The following is a 25,495-nucleotide window of genomic DNA, read 5'->3' as shown; positions in this document are numbered from 1 at the left end:
TGTCTCTCGAACTGACACTTTGCCACATAGTGAAATTATTCTTGCAGCATTAGTGCACATGATAATGATGGAAAGCTAATCAACAGTAACATTTAAACATAGAAAGGATAACATCGTTTTGTTGCATCTACTGATTTTTCTTTTTACCCACAGGAAGGAAAAGGGAATGGTTTAAGATAGAAGATGCCATAAAAGTTCTGCAGTATCATAAACCAGTGCAGGCCTCATATTTTGAAACCTTGAGGCAAGGTTGTTTGGCAAACAACGGCACTCCTGTCATGACCACGACATACTCTGAGAGCTCTGTGTCTGACATCAGATGACTGAAGACGTCCCTATGAGAGAAATCTTGAAAAATAGACTGAAACGTGGATTTCCCTCCCCCCTCCCCTTTTTCACATGCCTCCTCTATCAAACAAGGCATGGGCAGCAGCCTGTGGCAGAGCAAGTGTTAAGAGTGCTGCAATTTAGTGCAAGGTGGGATTTTTTTTTGTTGGCTTTTTTTGCTTTTTTGGATATGTATTTTGTAAAATACATTTTGTGCATGAAGTGCCCCTTTCCCGTTACACCGCTTCCATGGCCTGGCGAGCGAGGCTGCCAGTTTCGCCTCTGCCTTGTGTTCTGAAGTGTCCCATTTGTGTCATCCCAGCCATAGCCACTTTTTTTTTTTTTTTAATTAAAAGACTTCAAATGTGAGATCAGCTCTTTAAGTCTTAGTCTGTACTGTAAGGTGCTGTTCAGACCTGTGTGGTGGTCACTTTCAGCACGTATGTATAAACTTTTTTTAGATGGAGAATCTAACATTTTAATTTTGCAGGAATTTTTTTAATCCTGGTCTGCTTCTGAAAAGAAGGGTTCATAATTAATCTGTTTGCCTTTTGTTCTGTTTTTTAAAAAATACACGTTCTGTGACAGTGCTAGTGGCTGGGCCAGTTTACTCCCCATTCAGTATCTCCTGATTTAGTGCAGTGACAATTGAAGTTGAGGGCAGAGTTTTGATCACCTGCAGACATCCCTGCTGCTCTGTTGCTTTTCCTACAGCTTCTGCCAATGTTTCTGCATTTACATCAAAATGAAACAAAAAGGAGTTGGTCTTTTAACACTTGGCCAAAAATAAATAGCCTCAGAAATGCTACGATAGAAACTGAATTTCATTGTCTGTGGTAGGAATCAGGGATTCAAAGTAGGGTCAAAGTCTGACAAACTGGAGCGTCAATCACCAATGCTGTTCTGCTGATCCTGCTGCGTTCTGCTGATGTCTCTTCTTGTCCACATGCCTTATACCGTGCTGAACTGGATACTTGTAATTTGTGCTAAAGCATTGGATTGTACTTACTGAGTGTTACTGCACGAGCCCTCGGTTGGATAACCATGTGTGTCCCTGAAAAGAAGTCCTGGGGGAAAAATTCAGGTGTTCAATCTCTTGTCCTGTGGTTCTGCAGCACTTAGAATTGCACCATGGAGCATGCTCAAAATGTTTAAACTCTCCCTCCATGAAAGGTACAGCTGACTCCCGAGCAGAATTGCTAGTTGGAGAAGTACACTGTTTAATAGGATAGTTCCCCTGATGCATTGGCACGCTTCACATTATTATTTTTTTTGTTGTTGTTTTTATTGATGTAAGTTTCATGCTGTCTTGATTTGCCAACAGTGTTGTCTAGTTGGGAAATAAAATGGGAAAGGTTGGGGCTGGGGGGTGGGTTGGGACAGGTACAAGTTTTGGGAGGGGCATTAATTAATCCCTGGCTTGGGACAAGAAGTAGTTGCTGAATTCAGTAACTTCTCCTTTGTCAGAGCATAGCCAAGATGTGAAATTAAATCTGCAGTACTCTCTTTTTTTTCTTTTTTTTTTTTCCCCTCCTCTTTATTTAACAAAAAATATTCTAATAAATACTCACTGTTCCAGAGTTTTCTCTCTTCCCGAGAAGCGCTTACAATATGAAAATCTGATAGAAATAACCATGGAGCCTGGGACAAGGGGGAATGGTATCCTTGCTGGTTTGGCAAGAAGCTGTTCATTTTAAGATCCTATTCTGTTCCTTTACTTGTTCTCCTTGCTTTCATCAGTGTGGAGTAGCAAGGCCAAAAGCAGTGCCAGTGATCGCTAACATGAAAAACCATGCATAAGAAAAAGCTGAGAGGCATTATTCAAGAAGTAGCTTGAAACCAAGCATCTGGAATTGAGCCTAAATTACACCAGTTCAGTTCACTTCAACTTAGAGACGAATGTACAATACTTTCTTACTCTGTGCTGATCGGCCTGAACCAAACTCTTAAAAGGGCTTGAATATTGTATCTGGAAGTGTACAAGAAGTTCAGACAGTCTGCCGTTACCAAGCCGTGAGTGGCACCTAACACAGCCATCTACTGCCTTCAATTGAGTTTTTGTCTTTATTGTACAGATTAGTATGTTGAAAATGCTTTGCAACAAAACAGCTGGTACTCCTGAAAGAGTAACTGCAGTTTTAATATCAACAGCATGCACACTTTTGTTTTTAAACTAAAAATGTTTTTACAGGGCTGTTAAACTGACAGTTTAGGGTAGAATATTGTTTATGACTTGCTAATGGCTTATTTGTTTGGGTCAGAAAAATAAATTGTGCCAAGAAAGTGTTTTAATGTGGCATGATTGATGCTGTTAACACAGTAACATCGAGTGGCTGATAGTACGTCTTCTTAACTGGAAATAGCTCCTGGGGTAGAAATAGCCTTTATTCAACAGATGCAAATTTCAAAACAGGCCTTAGTCCTGTGCTACCTGAGTCTCTCCCTGCACCATCTTTCTTCCTCAGCATCTGAGGTTCTTCTCTAGTAACTGGTATAGCTGCGTGCCCTAGCTGTTTAAGCGATTTTATGCAAAATGATGTTAAATTGGTTTGGGACCGACAATCAAACTACCTTTATTAGTGACAAAAGAGTTGTTCAAAGGGTGGCGTGCACTCTGGGTTTTGCAGTACAGGCTAGTGCCTGCTTGATTAAACTGCTTAGGGCTGCTGTCATGACCAACTGCTAAAAAACCCTGTAGGATTAGACTTGGACTTCCAGCGTTGCTAAAACTGGTGCTATATTGAGCTAGTGTTGGAGATAGTGTGATTCTTACCTCAAACGATGTAGTGTCTAGCCTGACCCCTTAAATTGAGCATTACAATGTGTCTCAGCTACCTGTTGAAGAATAATGTTCTTAGTTTGGCTTTCAACATAGCTTCCATCTTACTTGGCACTGGTGTATTTGTAGGCAAAACAGAGGAATACCAATGCTTCATTTAGACATCCTGCAAGTTTGCAACAAATTTGTCAAGTCACCCTCAAGTTGCAGGTCTCAGACGCTTGTCTGGGTTCTCTGAAATCCAGCTTGGGATAAATGCCGGGCGTGTTGATGATGCACAGCCTCCAGCTCAGAGGGGCTACTGTTGATTACCTTTTGGCACACTTCTGAACCGTGGGGTCTCGTGAAAAACTTCCAGTGTCCTCTGCAACTTCTTAGGGGTAATTTCGCTAATAAGATTACTTTTTCCCTTGCCACTCTTCATACATGTATTCATGGTACATACAAGGACACCTCACTCTTGATACATCAAGAAGCAAGTCTGCCTGCAGCACGGAAGAGGAGGAAAATTATTGGCCCTTGAAACACTCGAGTACTGGATTTCTCTATGCACCTAAGTGTCACCTCAGGATTGCAAGATGATGAGTGACAGAGGAAGAGGGAGACCCGCTGCTCAGCAGAGGGAGGTTCTCTGAGCAGTTCCCACTCTTCAACATTGATTCACTTCCTCTGGTATTGTCAAAATTAGAAATCCTCGTATAGCGGAGTTGCATCCTGCCATCTGGATTTTTAAACGTATTTGAGACCTTAATGGGAGAAGAGAAGTGCATTTAGCGCTTAGATACCACTGCTTAGCACGATGATCTTTTAAACCTCAAAATACTTTAAAAATCTGGATCCCTGTCACTGGAAGTGTTTGACAGAGCAGCTCAGATTACTGCTGTGGCAGGAAAATGTTAGCTGGTGGTTTAAGCCGATGCTGGGTAGCGGGTATACTGGCATTTGTTGACTCCAGCATGGGAGCAGGAAAAAAGGAAGACACCCCCGGGGTACAAATGTCTCCAGCAACTGCTGCTTGATTCTTCTAGCAGGATTTGTCAGACAGATCCTGAACCTTTCTGGTGATCTTAAATGATGTGTAAAACTCAAGACGCAGGTGGACGTCCCTCTGCAGAAGAGTGCCAAGTGTAATTAAACTTAGTGGAGCTGAAATCGTATGTATCAGGCTCTAGAAAGTCTCTTTCAAATGAGGTTTTTGTATGGTGGAACAGGGATTTTGGTGCATTAGTTAATATCAGCTTAGAAATCGCGTGTGGTAGAAAACGTACAGCACCTTTGTCTTGAAGTGGTTACTCTAAGATGGTTTTGGGGTTTCAAATGTGACTTTGCTTATGTTGAGGCTTTTCAAAGGCACATTTCAAAAGGAAGAACCTTTTTTCAGTTAAAAGACATCATTTTCTGTTTGGTGAAGCTTTCCCACAGTATTTAATAGGTGTGCCGCAGGGCTGTGCATGCTGATATTCCTGCCCGGCTGTGAGAGGCTGTGATACGACACTGCTGGGCCCAAGAGGTGACTCCTTTTCCTCGGAGATGCCTAGAGAAGAGTGAAAGAAGGGGGTTTTTTTCCCATTCTCCCTGAAATCTGGCATTCAGTGCTGTTAAAGTACTTTTGGTCGCTTCACAAAGATGTCTTGGTTTCTTTACAAAGATGGATTGTTTAATTCTAGACAATAGTTTATTGGTGATAGAGAAACTCGGTATTGTTACAAAGGCAGGGGAGGTTTGTACCTCCTTTATCTTTGCACAGCATTTCTACTTCTTATCAGCACTGGCCGAGATGTTTTGTGCTTTCTTAGGGTTAGCCAGAGCTTCTCTGGCAGAGCTCAGCAAAGCCTTGCTCAGAACTGCAGTGACTTCTTAGAAGTACGAGTGTTTGGCATTTGCCTCTCTAGGTTTGGCATTTGCCTCTCCAGGTATATCATTTGGCAAGACATTCCTTTGAGTTAATGGCTACTTTGCAAACTGAAAAAGAGATATTTTTTTAAATTGAAAATGCATTAGACTTTGAACTGTAAAAACTCTTTAGGACTGAGGCAGTGACAGCTGAGAGGGTGCAGAACATGATGGCAGTCGTTCTCACTGGCTGCTGTGCCATGAGCACTGGAGAGGGTAAATATTACTTGCTCGTGATTTTGAACTCTCAGAACAAGGCACGTAGCCTTCTGAGTGGTTTTACAACTGAAATATCTTGAGATGAATCTACCAAAGAGAGAGTGTCGGAATGAGGCTGTTCAGTAAATGTAGGGCGGTTGCATTACCTGTAGCAAAAAGATAATTCAGAAGTTGCTAATGGTCAGCTCACTTGTGTTTAATGCTGTTGAACAGAGCTGAAGTCGTAGACTGGTATTACTGATAAACTCCATTAGCCAGTAACTGTAATTAAAACTGAATAGAAGGGCATAAAAATATGGGCTTTAACTGAGGGGCACTTCATAATGAGTTTTTTTAAGCTGCTGCGTGGATCAGATGGGGAGAATGTATCTGGCCGTTGAAGTCTTGCTATTTCTTGCCCCCATCCCTTGCTCAGTACGTTCAGTACGGTAAGATGCAGGAAGTACTTGGGAGTGGCTGTTGGTTCTTGATAGTAAGCCTGCTGTGATTTAACTGAGTTCTGTGTATGTTACACTATAAGAAACTATTAGATTTAGAGGTAAAGGGAGCCCAGCCAGGGCTCTCCTCAGATAACATCTCTTGCCTTGCTTTGCTGTAGGAAGGTGGCATGGACAGGTGAATGCATGTGCTGTCTCTCTGCATCTCTTTAAAATACATCCTTTGGGATTTGTTTCCTTTTTCTGCCGTTCTGGGGACACAGTTCTTTCTTAGGTTGATTTGGTTCCAGCTTAGCAAGGCAGGTGTGTTCTTCTAAGGGCTGTGCTGTGAAATAAAAATGCTGAGTGATGCTGGTGGGGAAGGGGCAGAGCCTTACCGGGGTGGGGGGGGAGCTTGTCCTTCAGAGCTCCTTCACCCATGGGTGGCTGTGGAGGGCTGCACCCAAAAAACCTGCTGCATGTCCTCTGATGGTGGCCTTCAGTCTCGCTGCTATGGAGGAAGGTAAGAGCTCTGGTTCGGGGGCTGGAAAGGAGCTGCAATTGAAGCATTCACATCAGCTTTTTTACTTGGCAGATGGACATTGTGTGCATTTCCCAGATTTCTGTTGAGCAAGAAGGCAGTTTAATTCAGCGTGATCTTGAATGTGCCTTAAAGCAAACTATAAAAAATTAAAAGGGATTGGAATCTGCTAGTGTTGCTTTTTCCCTTGTGCAGACACGAAGTATTCAGTGGCTAAAACTGTGGGTAGGGAATGTCAGGAATCCTCAGTTCCCTTCCCAGATCTAGCACAGACAGCCAGATGCAATGTTTGTACCTGTGCAAAGCATCCAGTAAAAGCAAATGTGGGTGATCTGGGAGTTTGTGAAAGATAGGTTTGAATATTTAACTTTCCTGGAGTGGAAGCTATGGCTGGTGCCGATTCTCGGGAGAAGATTGAAATCTGTCGGTCTCTTTAGCCAAACTTGCACCGAGAAATGAAGTTGTTGCAGACACTTGTAGGTGTGAAGAGCTTTTATCTTATAAAGATACTTAACAACAGTGTATAATACACCGACTGCTCTGGTCCTGCTTTTAAATGACTCGGTTTTCCCTCCTGGCTCTATTCTTCCTGCTTAATAAGATAGCATCATCTAGTGGCTACATCACAGCCTGGGGATGCAGGTGACCTTGCTTCTGGTGTACGCTCTCATCATGTCTCAGTGTTAGAGACTATAACGTACATATATACATATATATATATATATGATCCTCACTTTTCTCAGTGTTAGAATGAATTTAATACAGTTAGAGAGGACTCTTGGCTTCAGTGGTGGAAGGTGGTGTGTAGATACGTGTAGTGTTTTACTGGGTATAGTGTCACGAGGTCTGTACATAATTGAGAGAGGTGTAGATGGGTGAAGAAGAACACTTAACTGGATTGAAGATGTATTTAGGAGATTTGTAAAGTCTCTTTTTGGTGCTAGTTGATAGGGGGTTTTTTTTCATTTTTTTTCTTTTTTTTTTGGTGGGAAAGTGAGAATTTTGACGTTATACTTGAGAAATTGGCTCTAGAATTGCCTCAGAAATTAACCTTGGGAGGTCCAAGAGTGTTTGCTGAACTTCCTGTATGTCCTATTTTATATTTATTAAATCAGAAGACCTGGAACGATCACTTTGCATTTTCTGCTCAGTCTTTTCAAGAACTCTCTGTACCTGAGACTCCCTGGCAGCACCCCCGAGCTGGGAGAGCAGGATCCCAGACCCCATCAGAGCGTGTGCCTGGCAGTGGGATAAAAAACCAGGGTACATCACCCTGCGAGCGGCACGAGCTGGATGTCTGTGGGTATGAGCCTGTCTGCCTTGGGCTTTTCCATTCCTTATCGAACCGAGATACCTCCGAGATCAAAGCTGCGGGGCTTTGACTGTCTCTTCTGTTCATGTCTGAGCTGGTACGTTCGAACTCACCTTCGTGACCAAGGATAAGACTTTGATACTGATCCAGGTACTGACCTGCACCGACCTCTCCTGCTTGGCAGCGCCACCGTGAGCAGTCCCTATGGAAAATGTTTTTTGGTTTTTTTTTTGTTTGGGTTTTTTTTTTTAAACCTTAAAGATACTTTTCTGAGTCATTCAAGTGTCCAGGCCTGGGGTGGGGGGAATGATGGCAGCAGCAGCACGTGTTGAGTGATGTCCTGGGGTTTCCTGCTCCTGTGTGACGTGGTGGTGTTGGTTGGGATATCTCAGTGGAAGCTCTGCTGCCTGCCCAGCTTTCACATGGAAATGTCAGTGGGTTTGGAGGAGGAAAACTGATGTAGAGAACAAACTTGCTAACTTACTAGAATTAAAACAAGCCTGAGATTTTCAGTGATTTTCAATGAATCATAAGTTAAATACTCAATTCTCTGTGAATTCTAGATGGTTTTGGACTTGTAATTCCTGTAATCTGTTTTGGTTTATTTTTCTGGCTGCAGACTTCTGTTCCTCACTCCAGTGCTTTGTGTTTCTAATCTTCTGGTAAAGTTAACGTGTTTTTTTTTTATGGTATATTAAGTTGAAATGGTTTGCAAAAACACTTTACAACTACAAGGGCACTTTGGAAATCTAGCATTTCAGATGATGCTTTTTCTTACTGGCTTGGACTTGTTCTTACTTACGACACATTTGTTCAAAGTCAAATGCATTCAGTAGAAAACACATTCTGTTTTCCTTGAGGCTCAGATCTTAGTTCGAGCGTATGAATAACGCAGGTGCTCTCTTGCTCCTGCTTAGTCTTGGCTAGCAGGTATAGCATATACCTACATAATTTTGACCTTTTCATCCATAGCATTTCCAGAAAGACCAGAGGGCTCTCTATCCAATCCATGCTCAGCTCTGGTGTCATTACAAACCCCCGTCCCTCTTCCACAATGAGTCTGGGTGTGTTTGGAGCCAGATGTTGAGATGGTGTGAAGCTGCGCTGATATATGGCAGCTGGCGGTCTGGTTCCATTCTCAAAGTGTTTCCTCTGTTTGAATTGTGTGCGAGGGGGAGGTCGTCACTGTCTTTAAAAGATTAAAAAAAAAAATTAAAAAAAAATTTGTGGATGCAAGTTTGACAAGAGTGTAGGCTGTAATCTAGTGCCAACCAATAAACACGCCAGTATTTCACACACGGCTCTGCTTGCTGCGTGGTCTCTTCTTCCCAGCACTGTTACCCATGTATGTGAAGTTCACACTCTTGGAGACTGGGCAACGAAGTGTCACCGGAGGAGAAAGCCCTCCCTAAAGTGCCTTGGTACATTCACAGTCTGGAGGAGAAAATTTGAAGGGATGTCACCAACAGCCTGGTGTTGAGACGGGCTCATCTGAGCGGGGAGGGCACCCTGCAATAAAACTGGGGTGAATTTTAAGGCACGGCATAGTCTCACTCAGATGTTTCAAGTCCTGACCAAGAGCCTCGTGGAACAGAAGTGGTCCTGACTCCAAAGCTGCTCACCTATTTCACGAAGTCCTTACCAAGAGCCCTTCATGTGGAAATAGCCCCTTGCTCTGGGAGAGGCTGGGTGCCGCCTGCACCGAGAGCACCAGCACCCGCCGGGAGCTGGCGGTGACGGCCTTCGGCAGAGCGCGCTGCGGGGAGCAGCGAGGGCTGGAGACGGTGAGAAACGTGTTCAGAGGTGCCAGCGTAGGTCGAGGAAAAATAACATGAGCTGCTTCAGACCCCGTTCTTGCAAATAACCTGTGTTTGTGCTCTACATGTGTGTGCGAGCACAAACACTCCACTGAAGTCTGACCACTTTCCCAAAACTTTCCCTTGGGTGCCCAATGTGGCCCCTCGGAGCTGTCCCTTACCCCAAATGCCCCCGTTTCCCCCCAGTTTGGGGGCTGGGCTCTGCGGATGCCCCAGTGCAGCAGACTTGCCTTGGGGCTGGGGAAGAGTGAAGCAGCTTCATGCAACTCCCAGGGCTCCGGTCTGGCCCTCGCTCAGCCAGGGTGGAGGTTTCTCCCTCTTTTGGGATGTGAAACAAAATGCTGGGCAGGATCCACTAATGTGCAGCCCATCACAGCTGTAAATACAACCATGGGAGCTCTTAAGGTTTATCTGTAAAGTGAATGTGTCCTGATTTGGAGATCCATCTCTTACCCGCCCCCCGCTTTGCAAATTCCCTTTGGAATCTGAATGCAACTGGGCTCCTCCTGCACTGCATTATCGCAATGAGGGAAAACACACCGGCTCATGCATAACGCCCTCACGTTCGCAGCTGCAGAGCGGAGCCGAGGGCAAAATTAATCTCTGCTGACGGTGGAGTTAACGCCTTCATGGGCATGTGGCAAGGCAGAATCAGAGTGGGCTGTGCCCCCGTGGGGATGGGCAGCAGTGTTTTCCCCCCCACCCCGGTATTTCTGGCCGGGTGAGCAGCCGGAGGGATGCACTGGCTGGAAATCCAGCCACTCGTGCTTAGCTGCTTAAATGGGAGCTTAGTGGCTCAGCAAAGCTGTCCCCAATTATCTGCTGGGGGCTGAGCGGTGGAGAAGAGGGGGCTGATGTCTCTCACAGCGAGTTTTGGAGCAGAAATACTCCGTGTGACCATTCTAGCTCTCATTGCCTGCTAAAAATTTGCCACCTTGTCTGACACCCTTCCCACCCTGCTCACGAAGGTTCCATGTCCCCAGGACGAGTGGCGATGCTGTTCTTAGCCCCCTGGCATCCTTCCCCCACGCTGGGGGTAAGTAATGGGGAGATTTCCCCAGGGAGGAGCAGCCCCTGCGCTGCCCCAGCCTCCACTCATCTGGATGCTCTGGGCAGCAGTGAATGGGGAAAAAATATTCACCTGGGATTTGGGGATAATGTGAGTGTCCAGGGCTGCCTCTGGCCATGCAGAGGGGCTTGGTGACCCTCCCGGGTCTGCTCCCAAGGCAACCTGCTTCCCCCAGGACCCCACACGCCGGGCTGGGCTGGGCTGGCCCTGCGCTCCCACCAGCCCACGCTTGCTCCCGCTCGCTTGCTCTCTCCAAGGAACTTTCCTAGAAATCGCTGGCTTTATTTTTAGCCGCGGTACGGCAGCGCCTGGCTGGGAGGGGATGGGCAGCGACGGAGTGGGAGGCCCACGCAGTGTTGATGTGCTCCCACTGCCTCATCTGGCTCCTGCCCTGGCAGCGAGGGGCTGGGGGGGTCCAGCCCTGCCATGCGTTTCCCCATTGCAGTGGTGCTGGCTGGATCCTGGCCCCTTCGGGCATGAAGATGGGCTGCGAGGAAACCCGCTGCGGCTCACACAGGGGTGATGTCCCGCTCAGGGTGCGAGGCTCCCCCAGACCCCTCTCGCCAGCGCTGACCCCCCCGGATCTGCCTCCCCCAGTGGTACCGAAGCCCCGGCTCCCACTGCGAGATGGGTGCTGGGATGGAGGTGATGGTCCTCCGGGATGGGTTTGGGGAATGTGGGGGGGCCAGGAAGGCTGAGGCTGTGGCTGGTTTGGGAAGACTGTATGGGGCAGGGAGGGTCAACATGGACAATGGGACCAGTGCGACCACTGGGGACAGTGGCGTCAGTGAGGGTGCTGTGGACAGCAGGGCTGCCAGGGCCAGTGGGACCGCTGGGGACAACAGGACACGGGACAGCAGGCATTGGGTGCTCTCAGGACAGCTGGTGCCCTTTTCTGGGCTGGGGGATCCCTCCAGCGTAGGGGTGAGCCACCCCAACCCCTTCCCACCCTCCAGGAGGGGCCCTGGTATCCCCTGCTCCACACCGTGCCTGGCCAAGGGCATCTCCACTCCTGCATCCCAGAGTCCCTTGTGGCCACGCTGCATCAGCATGGTCCCCGAGTCCCATCCCTGGGCTGGTGCAGGGACAAGGAGGCAAAAAAAATCACACGGCATGGGCTGGGTAGGGGGTGAGGGCAGGTGGTACAGGCAGGAGGAGGAGGACCTCAGCTGTGCGGCTCGTTGGCCTCTCGCTGGGCAGGTTCACCCCGGGGGCTGCAGAGTGGGAGCTGCTTTTCCCCGACACTGCCATCCCGCTGGCGCAGGATGCTCTCGGTGCTCTGTGGTGGCACCGAGCCCCATCCCGCCACCAGCCTGGGCACCGGGGGCTGTGTCCCCCCCCAGCTCTGCCACTTCCAGGCTCCTCTTTCCCACCTCGTGTCACTTGATTGTTATTTTTTTTAGCCATCGGGAAGCAAAACGGGGCTCCTTGCTCCGCAGTGTCCCCTGCTCCCACCTGACCCACTTAGTGGGGCCATCTGGTCCCCGCGCGGGCAAAGCGGATTAGCCCTTCGGCCAGGGATCAGGGCTGGGACACTGCCACCGGCCAGGGGCTCTGCCGTGGGTGGCACCGCCAGCACCATGACAGGTCCTGCCGGTGCTCCCAGGGTCCCCGCGGGTCCAGCCCTGGGGGGGGATCGGCCACAGCATGAGCCCCTGGCCAGGGAGGGGACCCACGGCATCTGCCGCCATGGGTGACTGTGCCCGACCAGCCTGTGTGCCTGCACCCACTGGGAACCTGGCCTTCTCCGGCCCCCACGCGTGTGCACCTGCATCTCCATCACTCCATCCATCCATCCACCCAACTAATGGTGCAGGGATACACCTACCCACCCTGGTGTGCACCCATCCAATCATCCGTCACCCATCCATCATCCGTCAACTGTCCATCATCCGTCATCTGTCTGTCACCCGTCCATCTGTCTGTCACCCGTCCATCCCTCTGTCTCGTCACCCACCCACACCCCCAGGTGTGCACCCACCTCTCTGGCCGTGTCCCCCCCGCCCCATCCCCCCATCCCTCCCTCCATCCTCCCATCTGTCCATCCACCCATCCTCTCACCCCTCCCTGTGCCCCCCCCGCGTCCTTCCCCTCCCTTTTCTCTGTTTTCCCGTTTTTTACCTTCTTCCCCTCCCCCCGTTTTCCATTTTTCCTGGTTTTCTTTCCCCTTTTCCCGTTTTTCTCCTCCCCTCCCCAGTTTTTCCCTTCCCTCCTTCACCCCACCCCCCTCGCCCGGTCTCTGCTGCCCCCTACCGACCCCGCGCTGCCACCGCCCCTCCCCGCCCCCCAGCCCCGCCCATTGCCCCACCCATTACCCCGCCCCACCGTCACGCGCCGCGCGGGTTCCGGGTGCGGGCGGTGCGCGGCGCGCGCAGGTGGGGCGGGGCGGGGCGGCGCGCGGGGATGCAATGGGGGGGGGGGAGGGGGACGGAATGCAGCCGGGGGAGGGGGGCTGGAATTAGGGAGGGGGGTGCGGGGGGCGGAGTGTCCTGCGTGGGTGCGGGGGGGGGGGGCAGAGCCCGGTGCGGGGGTGCTGCTGGTGCTCGCCCCGCTTGGCCCATTCCCGCCCCCCCCCCCCGGTCCTCCTGCGGGGTGGGGGGGGGATGCGGGGTGAGCCCCCACGCTGGGCGCCCCCGGCCCCGAGTGGGGCTCCACGGGTGTTGGGTACCTACCCCGCTGCTGCGGCCCGGGGGTGTCCGTGTCCCGGGGAGCATCGTCCTGGCTGGGGGGCATGTACCGGGACCCCCCCCTCCCCATTCCTTGCCCGGCCTCAGGGGTTATTACCGGGGCGGTGGGTTTTTACTGGGGCACTGGGTTTTTACTGGGGTAGTGGGTTTTTACTGGGGCTGTGGGTTATTATGGGGGCGGTGGGTTTTTATTGGGGGGGGTGGGTTTTTACTGGGGCACTGGGTTTTTACTGGGGCACTGGGTTATTATGGGGGCAGTGGGTTATTATGGGGGCGGTGGGTTTTTGCTGGGGCCGTGGTTTTTTTACTGGGGTAGTGGGTTTTTACTGGGGCGGTGCGTTTTTACTGGGGTGGTGGGTTTTTACTAGGGTGGCGGGTTTTTATTGGGACGGTGAGTTTTTGTTGGGGCGGTTGTGGGTTTTTACTGGGGCAGTGGGTTTTTTATTGGGGCAGTGGGTTTTAATTGAGGTGATGGGTTATTATGGAGGCAGTGGGTTATTACTGGGATAGTGGGTTGTTACCGGGGCAGTTGGTTATTACCAGGTCGGTTGGTTATTACCAGGTCGGTGGGTTATTACCGGGGTGGTTTTGGGTTTGCAGACGTCCCGTCCGGCGGGGCCGGACACCCACGTCCCCATGCGGAGAGGAGCCGGCGCTGGGTCATGAGCAACACCACGGCCCCCACGGCCCCGGGTACGGTGGGCGACTCGCTGGTGGGCTACGTCCTGGGACCCTTCCTCCTCGTCACCCTCCTCGGCGCCCTCCTGGCTGCGGTGAGTGGGTGGGCATGGCCGGGGGGGGACGACACACACGAAACACCGTCCTGAGCCCGCTCACGCCTTCTCCTGCTCTCCTTGCAGGTGATGTACGTCCAGAAGAAGCGGAGGTGAGCGTGGGGCTGGTTTTTTTGGGGGGGATGTGGGACCGGTCACCGCTCAGCTGCCGTCCCCCTGCCAGGTTTGACCGCCTGCGCCACCGGCTGCTGCCCATGTACAGCTACGACCCGGCCGAGGAGCTGCAGGAATCTGAGCAGGAGCTGCTGGTGGAGGCGGAGGACACCCGGGTGGGTGACCCGCTGCGTTTCGGGGATGGGAGTTTGGTTTTGGGGTCAGGTACGGGTGGGGCGGCTCTGTGGAGCACTCACCAGCCATGCACGGTGCTGCTGGGAATTGCTATTTATCTGTTTTTTGCATGAAAAATTAGCGTTAGGGTAGCCCACGGGGGCTGTTAAGCCTGGGTGGGAGCTCACGGAGCCAGCCTGCCCCGAGGGAGCACCGGGCTCTGGGAGCCAGAAGGTTTGGGTATAATCCAAAGGTTTTTGGGAGGGTCGGGCTGTGCCTGCGAGCCCAGGGCTTCTCCACCCGCCCTGACGCCGTTTGGGGTTGCTTCGCCCCCCGGCTTGGCACCGGCGGGGGTCTGGACTGGAGCCACCCACCGTCCCCTCCCAAAGCCGCCCGGCGTGCTGAGGGCACGCTCTCTGTTGCAGGTGGTGCCTGGCTGGGGGGGACCCTCGCCCCATCGGCCCCCGCGCAGGGACTGGAAGGCCTGATGTTGGCCGGAGAGCTGGGGCCGAATCCTGCCCGCAGGAGGCAAGGGAGGACGGTGTCAGCACTGGCGCTGCTGCCTTCGCCAACCGCCGGGAAGGGCAGGATGCGCCCGCGGTGGCGTTGGCGATGCCGGCGGCTTTTGCCCAGGAGCGATCCCACCTTGTGAGCACTGATGATAACGAGTTATGTCCCGCCTCGGCACCTGGTTTTGCCTTTTCATTTTTTTTTTTTTTTTTTGCTTGAACCACCCCGCCAGTCCTTTAAAATGCACTGAGCAGGACGGCCGGGGCTGGCACCCCGGCGAGGGAGCAGCCGGGTGCCGGGGCTTTGCCGGGCACGGAGGGCAGGATGCCTGTGGAGGAGCAACGCGGCATGTGCTGGAGCAAATAAACGTGTTTCTCTGCATTCGGCCAAGAAGGGTTTTCAGCAGCACAAGCGCTGCCGGCCCACGGGTCAGCATCACGCGTCCCTGCCTCGGCAGCATCATGACGCGGTTTAGTAATAAGGAGCCGAGGATGGGAGTTTTGGGGGAGGGGGGCAGTAGGGTTTTGCCTGTTTCTGTTTCCATCGGCAGCTCCCGTCCGTCCCCGCAGAGGATGGCTGGCACCATCACAGATGTCCCTGCGGAGGAGGTACCGTGCGGAGCGGCCGCTCCGTGCCTGCGGGCTCTCCCTGCGTGGGGAAAACCTGCTCCCACCCCGCTGCCGGGGGCTGGACCCCAGCCAGAGTCCAGGGCAGAGGCGTCAAACATCCATAAAATGTTTTATTCAAGTAACTGCAAATAGGAACCCAAAAGGTCGTTAACAGTGGACCAGGAGGAAAAAAAAAAAACCAAACCAAACCCCAATTTTCTCACGCCAGGGCCGCCCGGCACAGACCTCCGGTCCCGCTGCAGCCATCGTGCAGGGGGTGGTGTGGTGGGGGGGAGCATCCCGTGATCCCCCCACCCCACCACCCTGCCAGCCTCTATCCCTTGCAGCAGCAGAGCAACCTAGACCTTAAAATAACAATTAAAAAAAAAAAAAAAAGCCCAAAAAAGGAGGGGGAAAAAAATACCCCACGGCCCCCCGAAAAAGGAAACATGGAGCCTACGATGCCCCGGCAGCCGGCACAGCAGCAGCACGTCTGTGAGTTCAGAGAGTGGAACTTAAATATCCAGAGGTAGTTGTGAATGAAAGGAAAAAAAAAAAAGTACTAAAAAAAAAAAAAAAGTATATATACCAGAACTTATGAGGAAAGGGCTGCCCTGAGCTGGCCCCACTCGGGCACCCCCAGGGATGGGCACTGGGCCCCGGCATCACCGCAGGAGCTGCTCTCCCACACACAGTGCACAGTGCAGTCACCCAGGATTTGGGGGGGGGGGGGTACAAGGGGCGGTTTGCCTGGGGTAACAGCAGGCCAGAGCGAAGGTCTAATGCATTTGGGGGGGGTCTTACCTTTGCTGACCCCCCGCCCCCCAATCTCTTCCCTGCAGAAGCCCTGCGGCAAAGCTGGGGGGGACACACACAACCAGCACCCACTTTGGATGGGTGAGATCACTGCCTTGGGGGGGGGCAGCAAAGGCAGGGGGTCCCAGCCCCGGCTCTTTGCCAGGGACCCCCTTTGCCAGCGGGGCTGCCCCAAAACCCAGCACTGGGGAGAAGGGGGAGCCGGGGCGGGTGCCCCCCCTCCAGCCCCCCGGGTTGGGGGGCTGTGGGGGCCACCTGGGTTGGGCCATTTTTCCAGTGCTGCCGTTGTCTGAGGATGAGGAAGGAGTGGAAGAGGGAGGAGGAAAAAGCCAGGGCGGCACAGTGGGTTTCTCCCCGTCCCTCTCCCCCGGCTGCCGAGGACGCGGGACCGTCGGGCGATGAGGTAGCGCCGGTTGGGGAGGTTTCACTGCTCCTCCTCGGATGACTCCTGGGAAATGTTCACCTCCTCCTCGTCCTGCTGCTGCCAGGTAAGGGAGTGTGGTCGGGGGGGGGCCAGGGGCTGCAGACACCCCCCATCCTCCCTGGATGAAGGGCTGGCCAAGCACATCACGCCCCTTGCGCAAAGAGGGAAACTGAGGCACCGGCACCCTCCTGGATCTGGGGACTGGCCCTTGCTCCAGGTTTAACCGTTATGGGTTAAATCCCAAATAAGAACCCCCCCAGGTGGGCTCGCAGCGAGGAGGGGGGAGCCGCACACCCTGGGTGCGTGCACCCCCTGGAAGCCTGAGACCGCGGTCCCCAGCCCCACGGCCGTGTCCCCAGTTGCCACCAGAGGAGCGCCGGTGGTGGCAGGACCGACCGTCCGTGTCCGACCCCTCACGCCGGGGTGGGCGGCCGTGAGCATCGTGGCCCCGCACGCAGCGGTGAGTCAGGGCTGAGTGTGAGCGTGACTCAGCACCGGCCCCCGCTTCCTCCCGCTTCATTCATAAAAAAGCCACCGCGGTGCGGCCGGCGGCTGCCAAAGCAGGACACGGTGTCCCCAGCACAGCCCCGCTGGCATGGGATAGGCTCGGTCCCACCCCACCGAACTGGCTCCCTGCCCTGGGATCCCCAAAACAGCCCCTGGTGCTGTGACACCGGTGCAGGAGACCCCCCCCCCAGGATGTGACACCCCCCCCCCGGTTTGGAGCCCCGGCTGGTCTCGGTCCCTCGCCCTCCACAAAGAATTTAAGTGGGAAAAGGGGCAAAACTCCGCATGGAGCAGAGCAGCCGCACCCTGAGGGTGCTTTTGGGTGGCTCAAGTGTCCCAGTGCCTGGTGGCAGCTCCTGGGCACAGGGATGCGGCCCCGGGGCTGGGGACAGAGGGATGTACATGCCGGGAAGGGAGAGGAACCTGCTCCCAACCGTCCGGGTGATGCTCCTGGGTGCCCAGCAGGCACCCGAGCTCCCGTGGGGCTGCAAACCGAGGAGGGGGAAAATGAAACGGAGGAGGGGAAGCACAAAATAAGAGGGCGGCTGTAGTGTGCGGGTAGGGGGGTTGCTGCACACGCAGGCTGCAGGAATGCCGTCCCGGTGACGCAGCGGGCACCTGGGCAGGCGTGTGCCAGCGTGCCACTGAGGCAGGACCAGCCACCTCCTGCGTGCTGCTCCTGGGGCTGCGGGGAGCCGGGATGGCTCAGTCCCCCCAGCACCAGCACTGGGACATGGCATGGCCAGGTTTGGAGCCCATCCTGTGCCACCCTGTGGCCCTTTTTTTGCTCACTGCTCTGCTCTCCTCCAGCCTGGCAGCATCTACCCCACGCCTGTGGGGACAGCCGGGGGGCTGCTCTACCCCCAAAGTGCCCGGCGTTCAGCCAGGATGGGAGAAGGAAGGGAAAAGCCCACTCACCGATTTTTTGGGTCGGCCTCGAGGTTTTCTCCCTGGTGTGACTGCAGCTTTCTGAGCAAAAAATAATAATAATGAAAAAAAAAGGACATTTTGATCAGGCTGGGGCTGTCCCATCGTTCCTGGGATGCTACCGGGGGCAGGCGGCATTCCCTTTCCTCCCACCCACGACTGCCAAATTCATCACCCCAGTGGCATCTCCCGGGCTGCTGCACCCAGGTGGCCCCGGGGCCACAGCCAGCCCCCCCCCGGCTCCCCTTGCCACCGGCTTCCAGCACCAGGACCGTCCCGGCCCCGTGACTCACGAGGCGGGTGCAGGATGTGAGTCGCGTGTTTTGCAAACAGGTTTATTGCGGGTGTCCACATGCTGACACACGCAATCCCTGCCCTCCCACCCCACCTTCTTTGGGGGCCAGCACCGAGACCACCACCCCACCCCCCCAGGAGTAGATTTGCCCTGAATTGTCTATAATTGAGCTCAAAACGGACCTGTCGTCCCAGCACACGGCTGCTTGGCCAAAGCACCCCCCCGTCCCCAGCCACCTACCCTGCCTTTCGGGGTGGCCTTGTTTTTACTGCCCTTCGGCCGTCCGCGGGGTCTCTTGGGGGTCGGGGCCTCGCTGGGCTCCTGCTGGAGGGAGAACAGAGTGGGGGTCACTACAGATTGGGGGTCCCCGGGGAGGGATCCGTGCCCAGAGCAGCTCCCAGTACAGCAGTGCACCCCAGGGATGCTCCGGGCTGGGAGCCCCATTCTCCCCAGCAGAACCCGCCGGGGCAGGGATGCTCTTGCGTGTGGTACTGGGAGGACTGGTTGCACTGGGATCAGCGGTCAGGCGCCAGGCACGGGCTCCTGCTCGTCCTTCAGCCAAGCGCGTACGTGACCTGTCCCACCCCGGCATTAATCGCTCGGCTTAGCCGGATGGTCCGTGCCGGTTTCTCAGCCCCGAACCCCAGCTCCCTGCTGGTGTTGCCGCCTTGCAAAGTGTCGGGGAACCGACAAATCACCTTTTCTGCAGGAAAACGATGTGCACAAACCCACACCTGCCCCGGGGAGGGTTGGGGGGGTTGGCACTATAAAGGCTCTGGCAGCATCTTATCCCTCTGAGCAGCTTTTGCTAATGGGGCTTTAATTAGCCTGTCTGCAAAGGCAGATTCAGCTGCAGCCCGGGGAGGAGCAAAGGGAGGCCCTGAGCCCTTCCCTGGGTGAGGAGGAGCTCTGGGGTGTTGCAGGGTTGGGGGGCTGTGAAGCCCCCCAGGAGGGTTTTTTCCTGCTGGTAAGCACCTTGGCAGTGCTGCCCAAGGGAAGGTAACGGGGGGCTGCACCATGGGCATCCCCATCCCTGCCCAGGGGATGCTGCTGGGGTGCGAGTGGGGGGGTTTCTTGCTGCCCCATAGCCTGGGGGTGCCCAGCCCCTGAAGGCATTGCTGTGGGCAGAGCTGCCCCAGGGGGTGCCCCCCCCACCCCCCTTCCTCCCAGGGGTCCCTACGTACCTGCGGCTTCTTCCTGGGCCGCCCCCTGCCCCTCTTCTCCGACACGTCCTTCTCCCCTTTGGAGGCCAGAGGCTGGCTGGATTTGGCGCTGGATTCACTCATCGTCCTTCCAGCAGCAGTGAGGAAGAGCAGAAGGGGGGAGGAAGGTCAGTCAGTGATGGCTCACCATGCCAACCGGTGCCTCTCCCCCCACCCCTTGCCCCAGAGCAGGTGGGCACTGGGGGCCACGGAATTGACTCATGGGGCTGCGAGGGACAAGCGGAGCTGCCGGAGCCTCCCGCAGAGTCAGCGCAGCCACGGCCATGCCCCTGCCCCAGCTGCCCGTTCCCCCCTCGGTAAGATGCTCAGCCCCCCCAGCTGCCACCTGGCCCCTCTGCGGGGAGGGGGGTGGCCAGTGGGGTATCAGCGTGGACAGGAGGTGACAAGGACCAGGGTCCCCCCTCTAAGAATGCCTCTTAGAATTAAAATTCAGCTGAAATGAGCAGCTTCTGCCCTGCTCCAGCCCTTCCCAGACGCTTGCCTGCATCCTGCTCCTCTCCCTGCGTGGAGCGGAGACCAGCCTGTGCCCAGGGCACTGCCAGGGCTGGCAGGGCCCGCAGTGGAGAAACCAAAAGCATCACTAAGAGCTATACCTAGAAGAGACCACCACCTGTATTTTTTAACTCGCCAAGCCCATTTGGCAACACCACGCCGTGGGGTGCCGGGCTTTTCTGCCACAGAAACGCGGAGCACCTCAGGCAGGCATGACCCTTCCTCCCGCTGCTGCAAATCCAGTATCTGCAAAACCACTCCTGCTGCACCCGCGTTCCCTCCTGCAAACAGACCTTTGGCCCGTGCCAGTCCCCGCCATGTGTCCCCTCACACCGCCGGTGGCTCGCGGCAATGCTCCGGTGCAACGAGCCCAGGCCAACACCAACGCACTGGGACGGAGCAACGTGTCTCAGGCTGCAGGGCCGGACTCCAGCAGTGGGACCCTGATGCCTCTTCCCACTCTCGTGGCCCCAGTGACCGGCCCCACGTGGTGGTGCTGGCTGGGTGAGGCTTTGGGTGCTCAGACCTCCCTCCCCATCTCACCCATCCCTACTCTCTGCCTTCCCCCAGGCTGGATTTGCAGCTGCATCCCTCCCGGGAATGCAACCTGCATCCTCCCATCACCGGCTGGGGAGCAAAACAAACCAGCTGCCAGGCAGGATCCTGCCCCAAAGCCCGCAGCACGGACACCCCGCTGAATTAGCCAGTGCCCCAGTGCTAAGGCAGCTCTCACGGTCCCCAACAGGCATTTGGGGAGCAGCAGCTTGGCCAGGTCTTCCCACAGAGCCCATCCCCTTTCCCCAAAAGGAGGAGACCAGCTCCAGATTTAATCTGGAGTCCTTGAAATCCCAGACGCTCTGTCAGCACTGGCAAGTTAGAACAGGATGAGCGATGGAAAGGCACTGGGGGCCTCCGGGCATCCCCATGGGGGTCCCAGGGCCCTGGAAGGGTGGTGTAGGCTCCCACAGCCCTGCTCCCTCCACCCCACCTCGATACCCAGCACTGCTGCACCCAGGGTGGGATGCTGCACCCCTGACCCTGCTCCTGCCACCCCGGCTGGGTTTAGGGACAGGCACCACCTGGCACTTGTCCTAGGGACACGGGGTTGTCCCCACCTCTGTGCACATCCCAAAGGGCTGGATGGCTTTCCTTGCTCCTGGGGAAGTCCCACAGAAGAAAAGGCTCCATCGTCCCCTCTCTACCTTGATGCTTCCCCAGGGGCATAGGGAAAACCTGTTTTTCCAGAGCTGTGGGGCTGGTTTCAAATCCAGCTCCCAGCCCAGGAGCCAGGAGGATGGGCTCCGGGCTGGAAGGGAGCAGGATTGCTACCACAGCTCCAGCGGTTACTGGTGACCCGGAGCACAGGGTGCCTGCTCGGCTCCTTGGTCAGGCGACCATGGCCATGCAGGTTGGGGGGGGCACCTGCTCAGAGCAGTGATGTGATTGTTTCCCAGCAGAAATAGGGTGGCAAGAGCAGCGTCCTGATCTCGCTGCCCGTAAGCACGGGGTTTAGAGCTACCTGGGAGACTTAGCTAGAAAATCACAGACTTGCTCTGGGATGGATGATGCAAACCCCCCGGTCCACCTCTCCCTCCGGGGATGGTCCCTGCACCCCTGCCCTGGATCCGACCCATGTCTCTGGAGCATGGCACCCCCCGGCCCAGCTTCTGCAGGTACCAGGTTGTGTGCCCGGTCTACGTGAAAAGACAGAGACACTCTCCCTACCTCTGCCTACAGGGTTAATAACGCTTAGTTTTGAGCAACTGGTTTCAATTTGGATGGTGTTAGAGCAGCTGGGACAGTGCTACTGGGGAGAGTGGGACAGCCGGGGTGCTAAGCCTCCCCAGGGACACTGAGCCACATCGGGAGGCTGGAGCGGGCGCAGGCGAGACATGCAGCGCAAGGAGCTGTGCTCAGACCTTCGAGGCTTTTTAAAAAACACGTGTCAGCTCCCGCTCCCCTCTGGAAGTGACTCACGAGTGCAAAACAACAACAACAAAAACCACCCTCGGATTCTTTTTTTTTTTTTTTTTTGGGAGACAGAAACCATGCTGTCTTGTAAACACCCCGAAAATATTACTCACAGCATCCCAGAGCCCTTCAAAAAGTCTCTTAGAAAAAAAAAAGTATGGTTTAGATTTAGGAAAGAAAAATGCCGGCCGGCTGACCGGGGGCTGGGCTGGGTTTGTCTCTTTTTAAGTCAATCTTTGCCAGAGGAAATGCAGCCTCCGAGCCATGCCGTACCCTCTCCTGTAGCTGGAAAGAGATGGGCCCAGTATGGCCCCCACCCTGCCATGCTCTCCTCTGCCCCACCAGGGATGGGCACCGGCCCCACGCAGCGGCTCTGACCAGGGATGCTGTGGGGACCCTCCCCTTCGGGGGGATGCCACTGGGGATGGCCCCCCGAGCCAGAGCCTGCCGCCACAAAGTTGTGGGTGCTGGGAAAAGCACGTGCACATCCCACCCGTCCCTCCACCACCTCCGAGCTCTCCCCAGAGCCTCCAGAGCTGAATCCACCCCAGAGGACTGTGGGCTCCGTGTCCCGCTCCGGCAGAGGGGGATGAGGAGGAGGATGCTTGGGTGGGAGACCAGGGATGCTCCTCTCTCCCACCCCAGCACCTTCTCAGCCAACACCCCTCTTCCCGAGAGCGGCCCCGGTTCGGCACGATGCTCCCCGGCTCGGCGGCACCTGCCAGGGCCCGGGAGCACCCCGAGTCCATGGGACGGTGCTGGGCACACCGCGGGAAGCAGCTCCGGCCCCACTCGTGTGAATCAAAACCTTATAGGAGGGAGGGAGCAGCTGTGTTGCCATGGAGGAAAGGAAGCAGCTGAGAAAGAAACCTTTCCACGCAGGGAGGAATCGGTTGGAGATGAGGGCAGGGGACTGCCAGGCTCCCGGAGGCTGGGAGGGATAAATCTCTGCAAGGTTTGGAGGCGGAGGGGCTACATCCGCCTCTGGATCGATGGAGTTGGGGGATGAAAAACTCCTCCTCTCTCCATCCCTATGGATGGTGGGCAGCCGGGCTTTCCTCCCTCAGCCCCGTCGGCTCCCTCTGCTCCATGACACGAGCTGGGCCGGTCTCAGCAGCCACCTCTTGCACAAGCGACGGCTGGGTTGCAAAAGAGACAACCTGACCCCTCGGAGCGATGCTCCTCGCTGTCCCTGGGCCTGCTCCTGCCTTCCCCCACCCGCCCGCGCTGGCTTACACCTCTCCTTGCAAATAACCCCATAAATCCCCTGCTCCTGCCACCTACTCTTAGATTAAACAAACCAGCCCAGGGAGACAGGCGGTGGCTTAGATCTTAAAAAAAAAAAAAAAGAAATAATAATAAATAAATCTCTTCACGCCCAGGAAATCTAGCCTGATTGCGGCTGGAGAAGGATCCCGGCCGCACCTCCTGGCAGAGGGAGGACAGGAGAGGGAGGAGGGGAAGAAATAGTGGAGCAGAAGTTGAAGAGCCTGTTCGGCAGGGGTGCGAGGGCTGGGAAGGGATGTGCGCGGCTCCTCATTAGGACAAGCCCTCCATGGGGCTGCTTTGAAGCCCCCCCCCCGGGCCTGCTATTAAGGAAAGTCCACCCCCCCCTTCCTTCCTGGGCATGCATAATAAAAGGAAGTGATAAAAGAAAGGAAGGAGGGAGGTGGGGGAGAAAGAAAAGAGGCAGGAAGGGCACCATCACACGCTTTGTGAAGCCCCTGTCCTGCGGGGTATAATAAAACCCCGGGTGGAGCCAGCCCTGTGTGGCATCTCCCCCCCCCGCCCCGGGGAAGGGCTGGGTGCAGGGGGTGCGGGGCCCCACGGTCTCGCAGCGGGGAGCAGCGTGGGCTACTGTCCCGGGGGGTGGGCGACTGAGCCCCCAGCATCGCAACTTTGCACCGACTTGTTTGGCCCCCCCCCCCCATCTCCCTCCTTGAGCCGGGCCTGGCCTGGCCCCTTCCACCGGCCCCACGCACCTTGCACCAGCCCCACGCACGGATCCTGAGCCCACGCACCTTGCACAGTCCCATCCCCACGCACCCTACGCCCACCCCCAAGCACCTTGCACCGGCCCCCCCCGCCCCACCACAACGCACCCTGAGAGCCCGGGGGGGTCCCCAGTACCGGCGGCTGCATCCCGGGGTCGTGCGGGTCCCCCCGGGCGGTGCGGGGCGTTTGCATCACCCGAAACCGAGTAAGTGGCGAAAAAGTCCCGGCGAGCCGGGAAAAAACCGGCAGCGGGGACCCCCGTCCCGTCATCACCCCCCCCCCCCCCCGGCAGCCCCGCCAGGTGCATCACCCTATTAATAACAAGAATTAATAACAAGAATAATAAAGAGAGGCATTGCAGAGCCGGCCCGCCGCACGCACACACGCGTCCTTGCAAATACAGAGCAAACCGGGGGCGATCGTGCACAGCATGCGGAGAGGGGGGGAACAGAGCCCCGGCCCCCCCCACCTCCCCCCCCCCAGCACCCCCCCCCAGCACCCCCCAGTCCTCCCCCGCACCCCCCCGGAGCAGAAAGGAAAGAGGAAGGCCGGCACTCACAGTCAGCTTGATCTCGGAGCTGGGTGCTTGGGGTGGGTTTTTTTTGGGTGGTTTGTTTGGGGTTGGTTTTTTTTTGATTTTTTTTTTTTTTTTTTTTTTTCTCCTGGCGTGTCTGTGTTGTGAAGCGAATTAAACCCCCCCCCCCTCCCGGCGGCTGCTGCTGCTCGCAAATGCGGATCTGAAAGGAGAAGGCAGAGAGAGAGGCTGCGACTCACACACGCATCCACAGCACAGCCAGGCCCCCCTCTTATTTATATAAATAATAAAGAGAGAGAAAAAAAAAAAAATTGCTCCAGGAGGAAGGAAGCTGGGTCAAAATCATTTGCAGGGAACGAGGAAAGAAAAAAAAAAAATAGGAAAGGGGGGGGGGGGAGAAGGGGGGGGGGAAAGGAGCGAGCTCCCAGCCTTACTGGAGGGGATCCAGCTGCTAAAAATAGCAAAATCACACTCGAAATTAAATAAGGGCAACCAGGCTAAGGGGAGCTTCCAGCCCTTGCGGAGCGGGGGGAGGAGGAGCCGGGCTGCATCACGGCCGGCGGGGGCGGGCGGCGGCGGGGCCGGGAGCGATAGGTCCGTTCAAAGGGCTGCGGCGGGAGGGCGGCTGCTTCCCCCCCCAGCCTCCTCCCCCGAGCCCCCAGGCTGGCGGAGGGTCCCCCCGGGGGCAGGGGGAGGCAGCGCTGGGGGAGGGAGACACACACATAGGATACCCCCCCCCCGGGTAGGGATGCTTCAGGGATGCTCCCGACTGACCCCCCCCCCCCCCTTGATGCTCCTGACCTGGCCTTGCTGCTGGGTAAATCCCCGGCTGCTGTGCCCCCCCCCCCCTCCACTGGCAAAGTGGTAAACCAGGGTTTTGGGCTGGTGTGGAGGGGTTTGGCATCACCCCGGGGGCGAGCACCGGCCGGGGCTGTGCCATGCACCGGCTCCGGCACCCGTGGGCAAAGCACCGTGCTCTCGCCTTTTGCTGCCTCCCTGGTTAATCCCTCCCTCCTGAAAGCCTCCTGTTCCCATCTGGGGACATCCATCCATCCATCCCCGGGGCCTCGC

The 25,495-nt window shown here is 55.6% G+C and overlaps 3 protein-coding genes across 12 annotated transcripts in view; 2 read left to right on the top strand and 1 right to left on the bottom strand.

The window, feature by feature from the left end:
* The window catches only part of NUDT3 (nudix hydrolase 3), a 32,867-nt gene extending 24,157 nt beyond the window's left edge, over positions 1–8,710 (top strand). Inside the window, exon 5 of the mRNA XM_069771022.1 lies at positions 154–8,710. Coding sequence (XP_069627123.1) covers positions 154–323 — 170 coding nt within the window. The 3' untranslated portion in view covers positions 324–8,710. The remainder of the gene's footprint in view (positions 1–153) is intronic.
* A 3,973-nt stretch (positions 8,711–12,683) lies between these two features.
* SMIM29 (small integral membrane protein 29) lies at positions 12,684–15,645 on the top strand. Of its 2 annotated transcripts, none has more exons than XM_069772203.1 (5): positions 12,684–12,748; positions 13,661–13,833; positions 13,921–13,946; positions 14,018–14,123; positions 14,547–15,645. In XM_069772203.1, exons 2-5 carry the CDS (start codon positions 13,723–13,725, stop codon positions 14,607–14,609), a joined length of 306 nt encoding a protein of 101 aa, XP_069628304.1. In that variant the 5' UTR covers positions 12,684–12,748; positions 13,661–13,722; the 3' UTR covers positions 14,610–15,645. The 2 variants fall into 2 exon arrangements, with proteins under 2 accessions (XP_069628304.1, XP_069628305.1); XM_069772204.1 differs by lacking the exon at positions 12,684–12,748 and adding an exon at positions 12,969–13,164.
* On the bottom strand, positions 14,821–24,992 carry HMGA1 (high mobility group AT-hook 1). Of its 9 annotated transcripts, XM_069772197.1 has the most exons (6): positions 24,859–24,992; positions 24,449–24,626; positions 19,393–19,498; positions 18,449–18,532; positions 17,901–17,955; positions 14,821–16,533 (listed from the first exon to the last, which is right to left on the bottom strand). In XM_069772197.1, the coding sequence occupies exons 3-6, from the start codon at positions 19,492–19,494 to the stop codon at positions 16,040–16,042; spliced, it is 735 nt and encodes a 244-aa protein (XP_069628298.1). In that variant the 5' UTR covers positions 19,495–19,498; positions 24,449–24,626; positions 24,859–24,992; the 3' UTR covers positions 14,821–16,039. The 9 variants fall into 9 exon arrangements, with proteins under 9 accessions (XP_069628298.1, XP_069628299.1, XP_069628297.1 ...); XM_069772198.1 differs by lacking the exon at positions 24,859–24,992 and having other exon boundaries at positions 18,449–18,529; positions 24,449–24,803; XM_069772196.1 differs by lacking the exon at positions 24,859–24,992 and having other exon boundaries at positions 24,449–24,802.
* Between the last annotated feature and the right edge of the window lie 503 nt (positions 24,993–25,495).

Source organism: Haliaeetus albicilla, chromosome 26 (genome assembly GCF_947461875.1).
Source record: "Haliaeetus albicilla chromosome 26, bHalAlb1.1, whole genome shotgun sequence".
Lineage (NCBI taxonomy): Eukaryota > Metazoa > Chordata > Aves > Accipitriformes > Accipitridae > Haliaeetus > Haliaeetus albicilla.
Note: the sequence above shows the minus strand (reverse complement) of the source record. Positions and strands in the feature narration are given on the sequence as shown.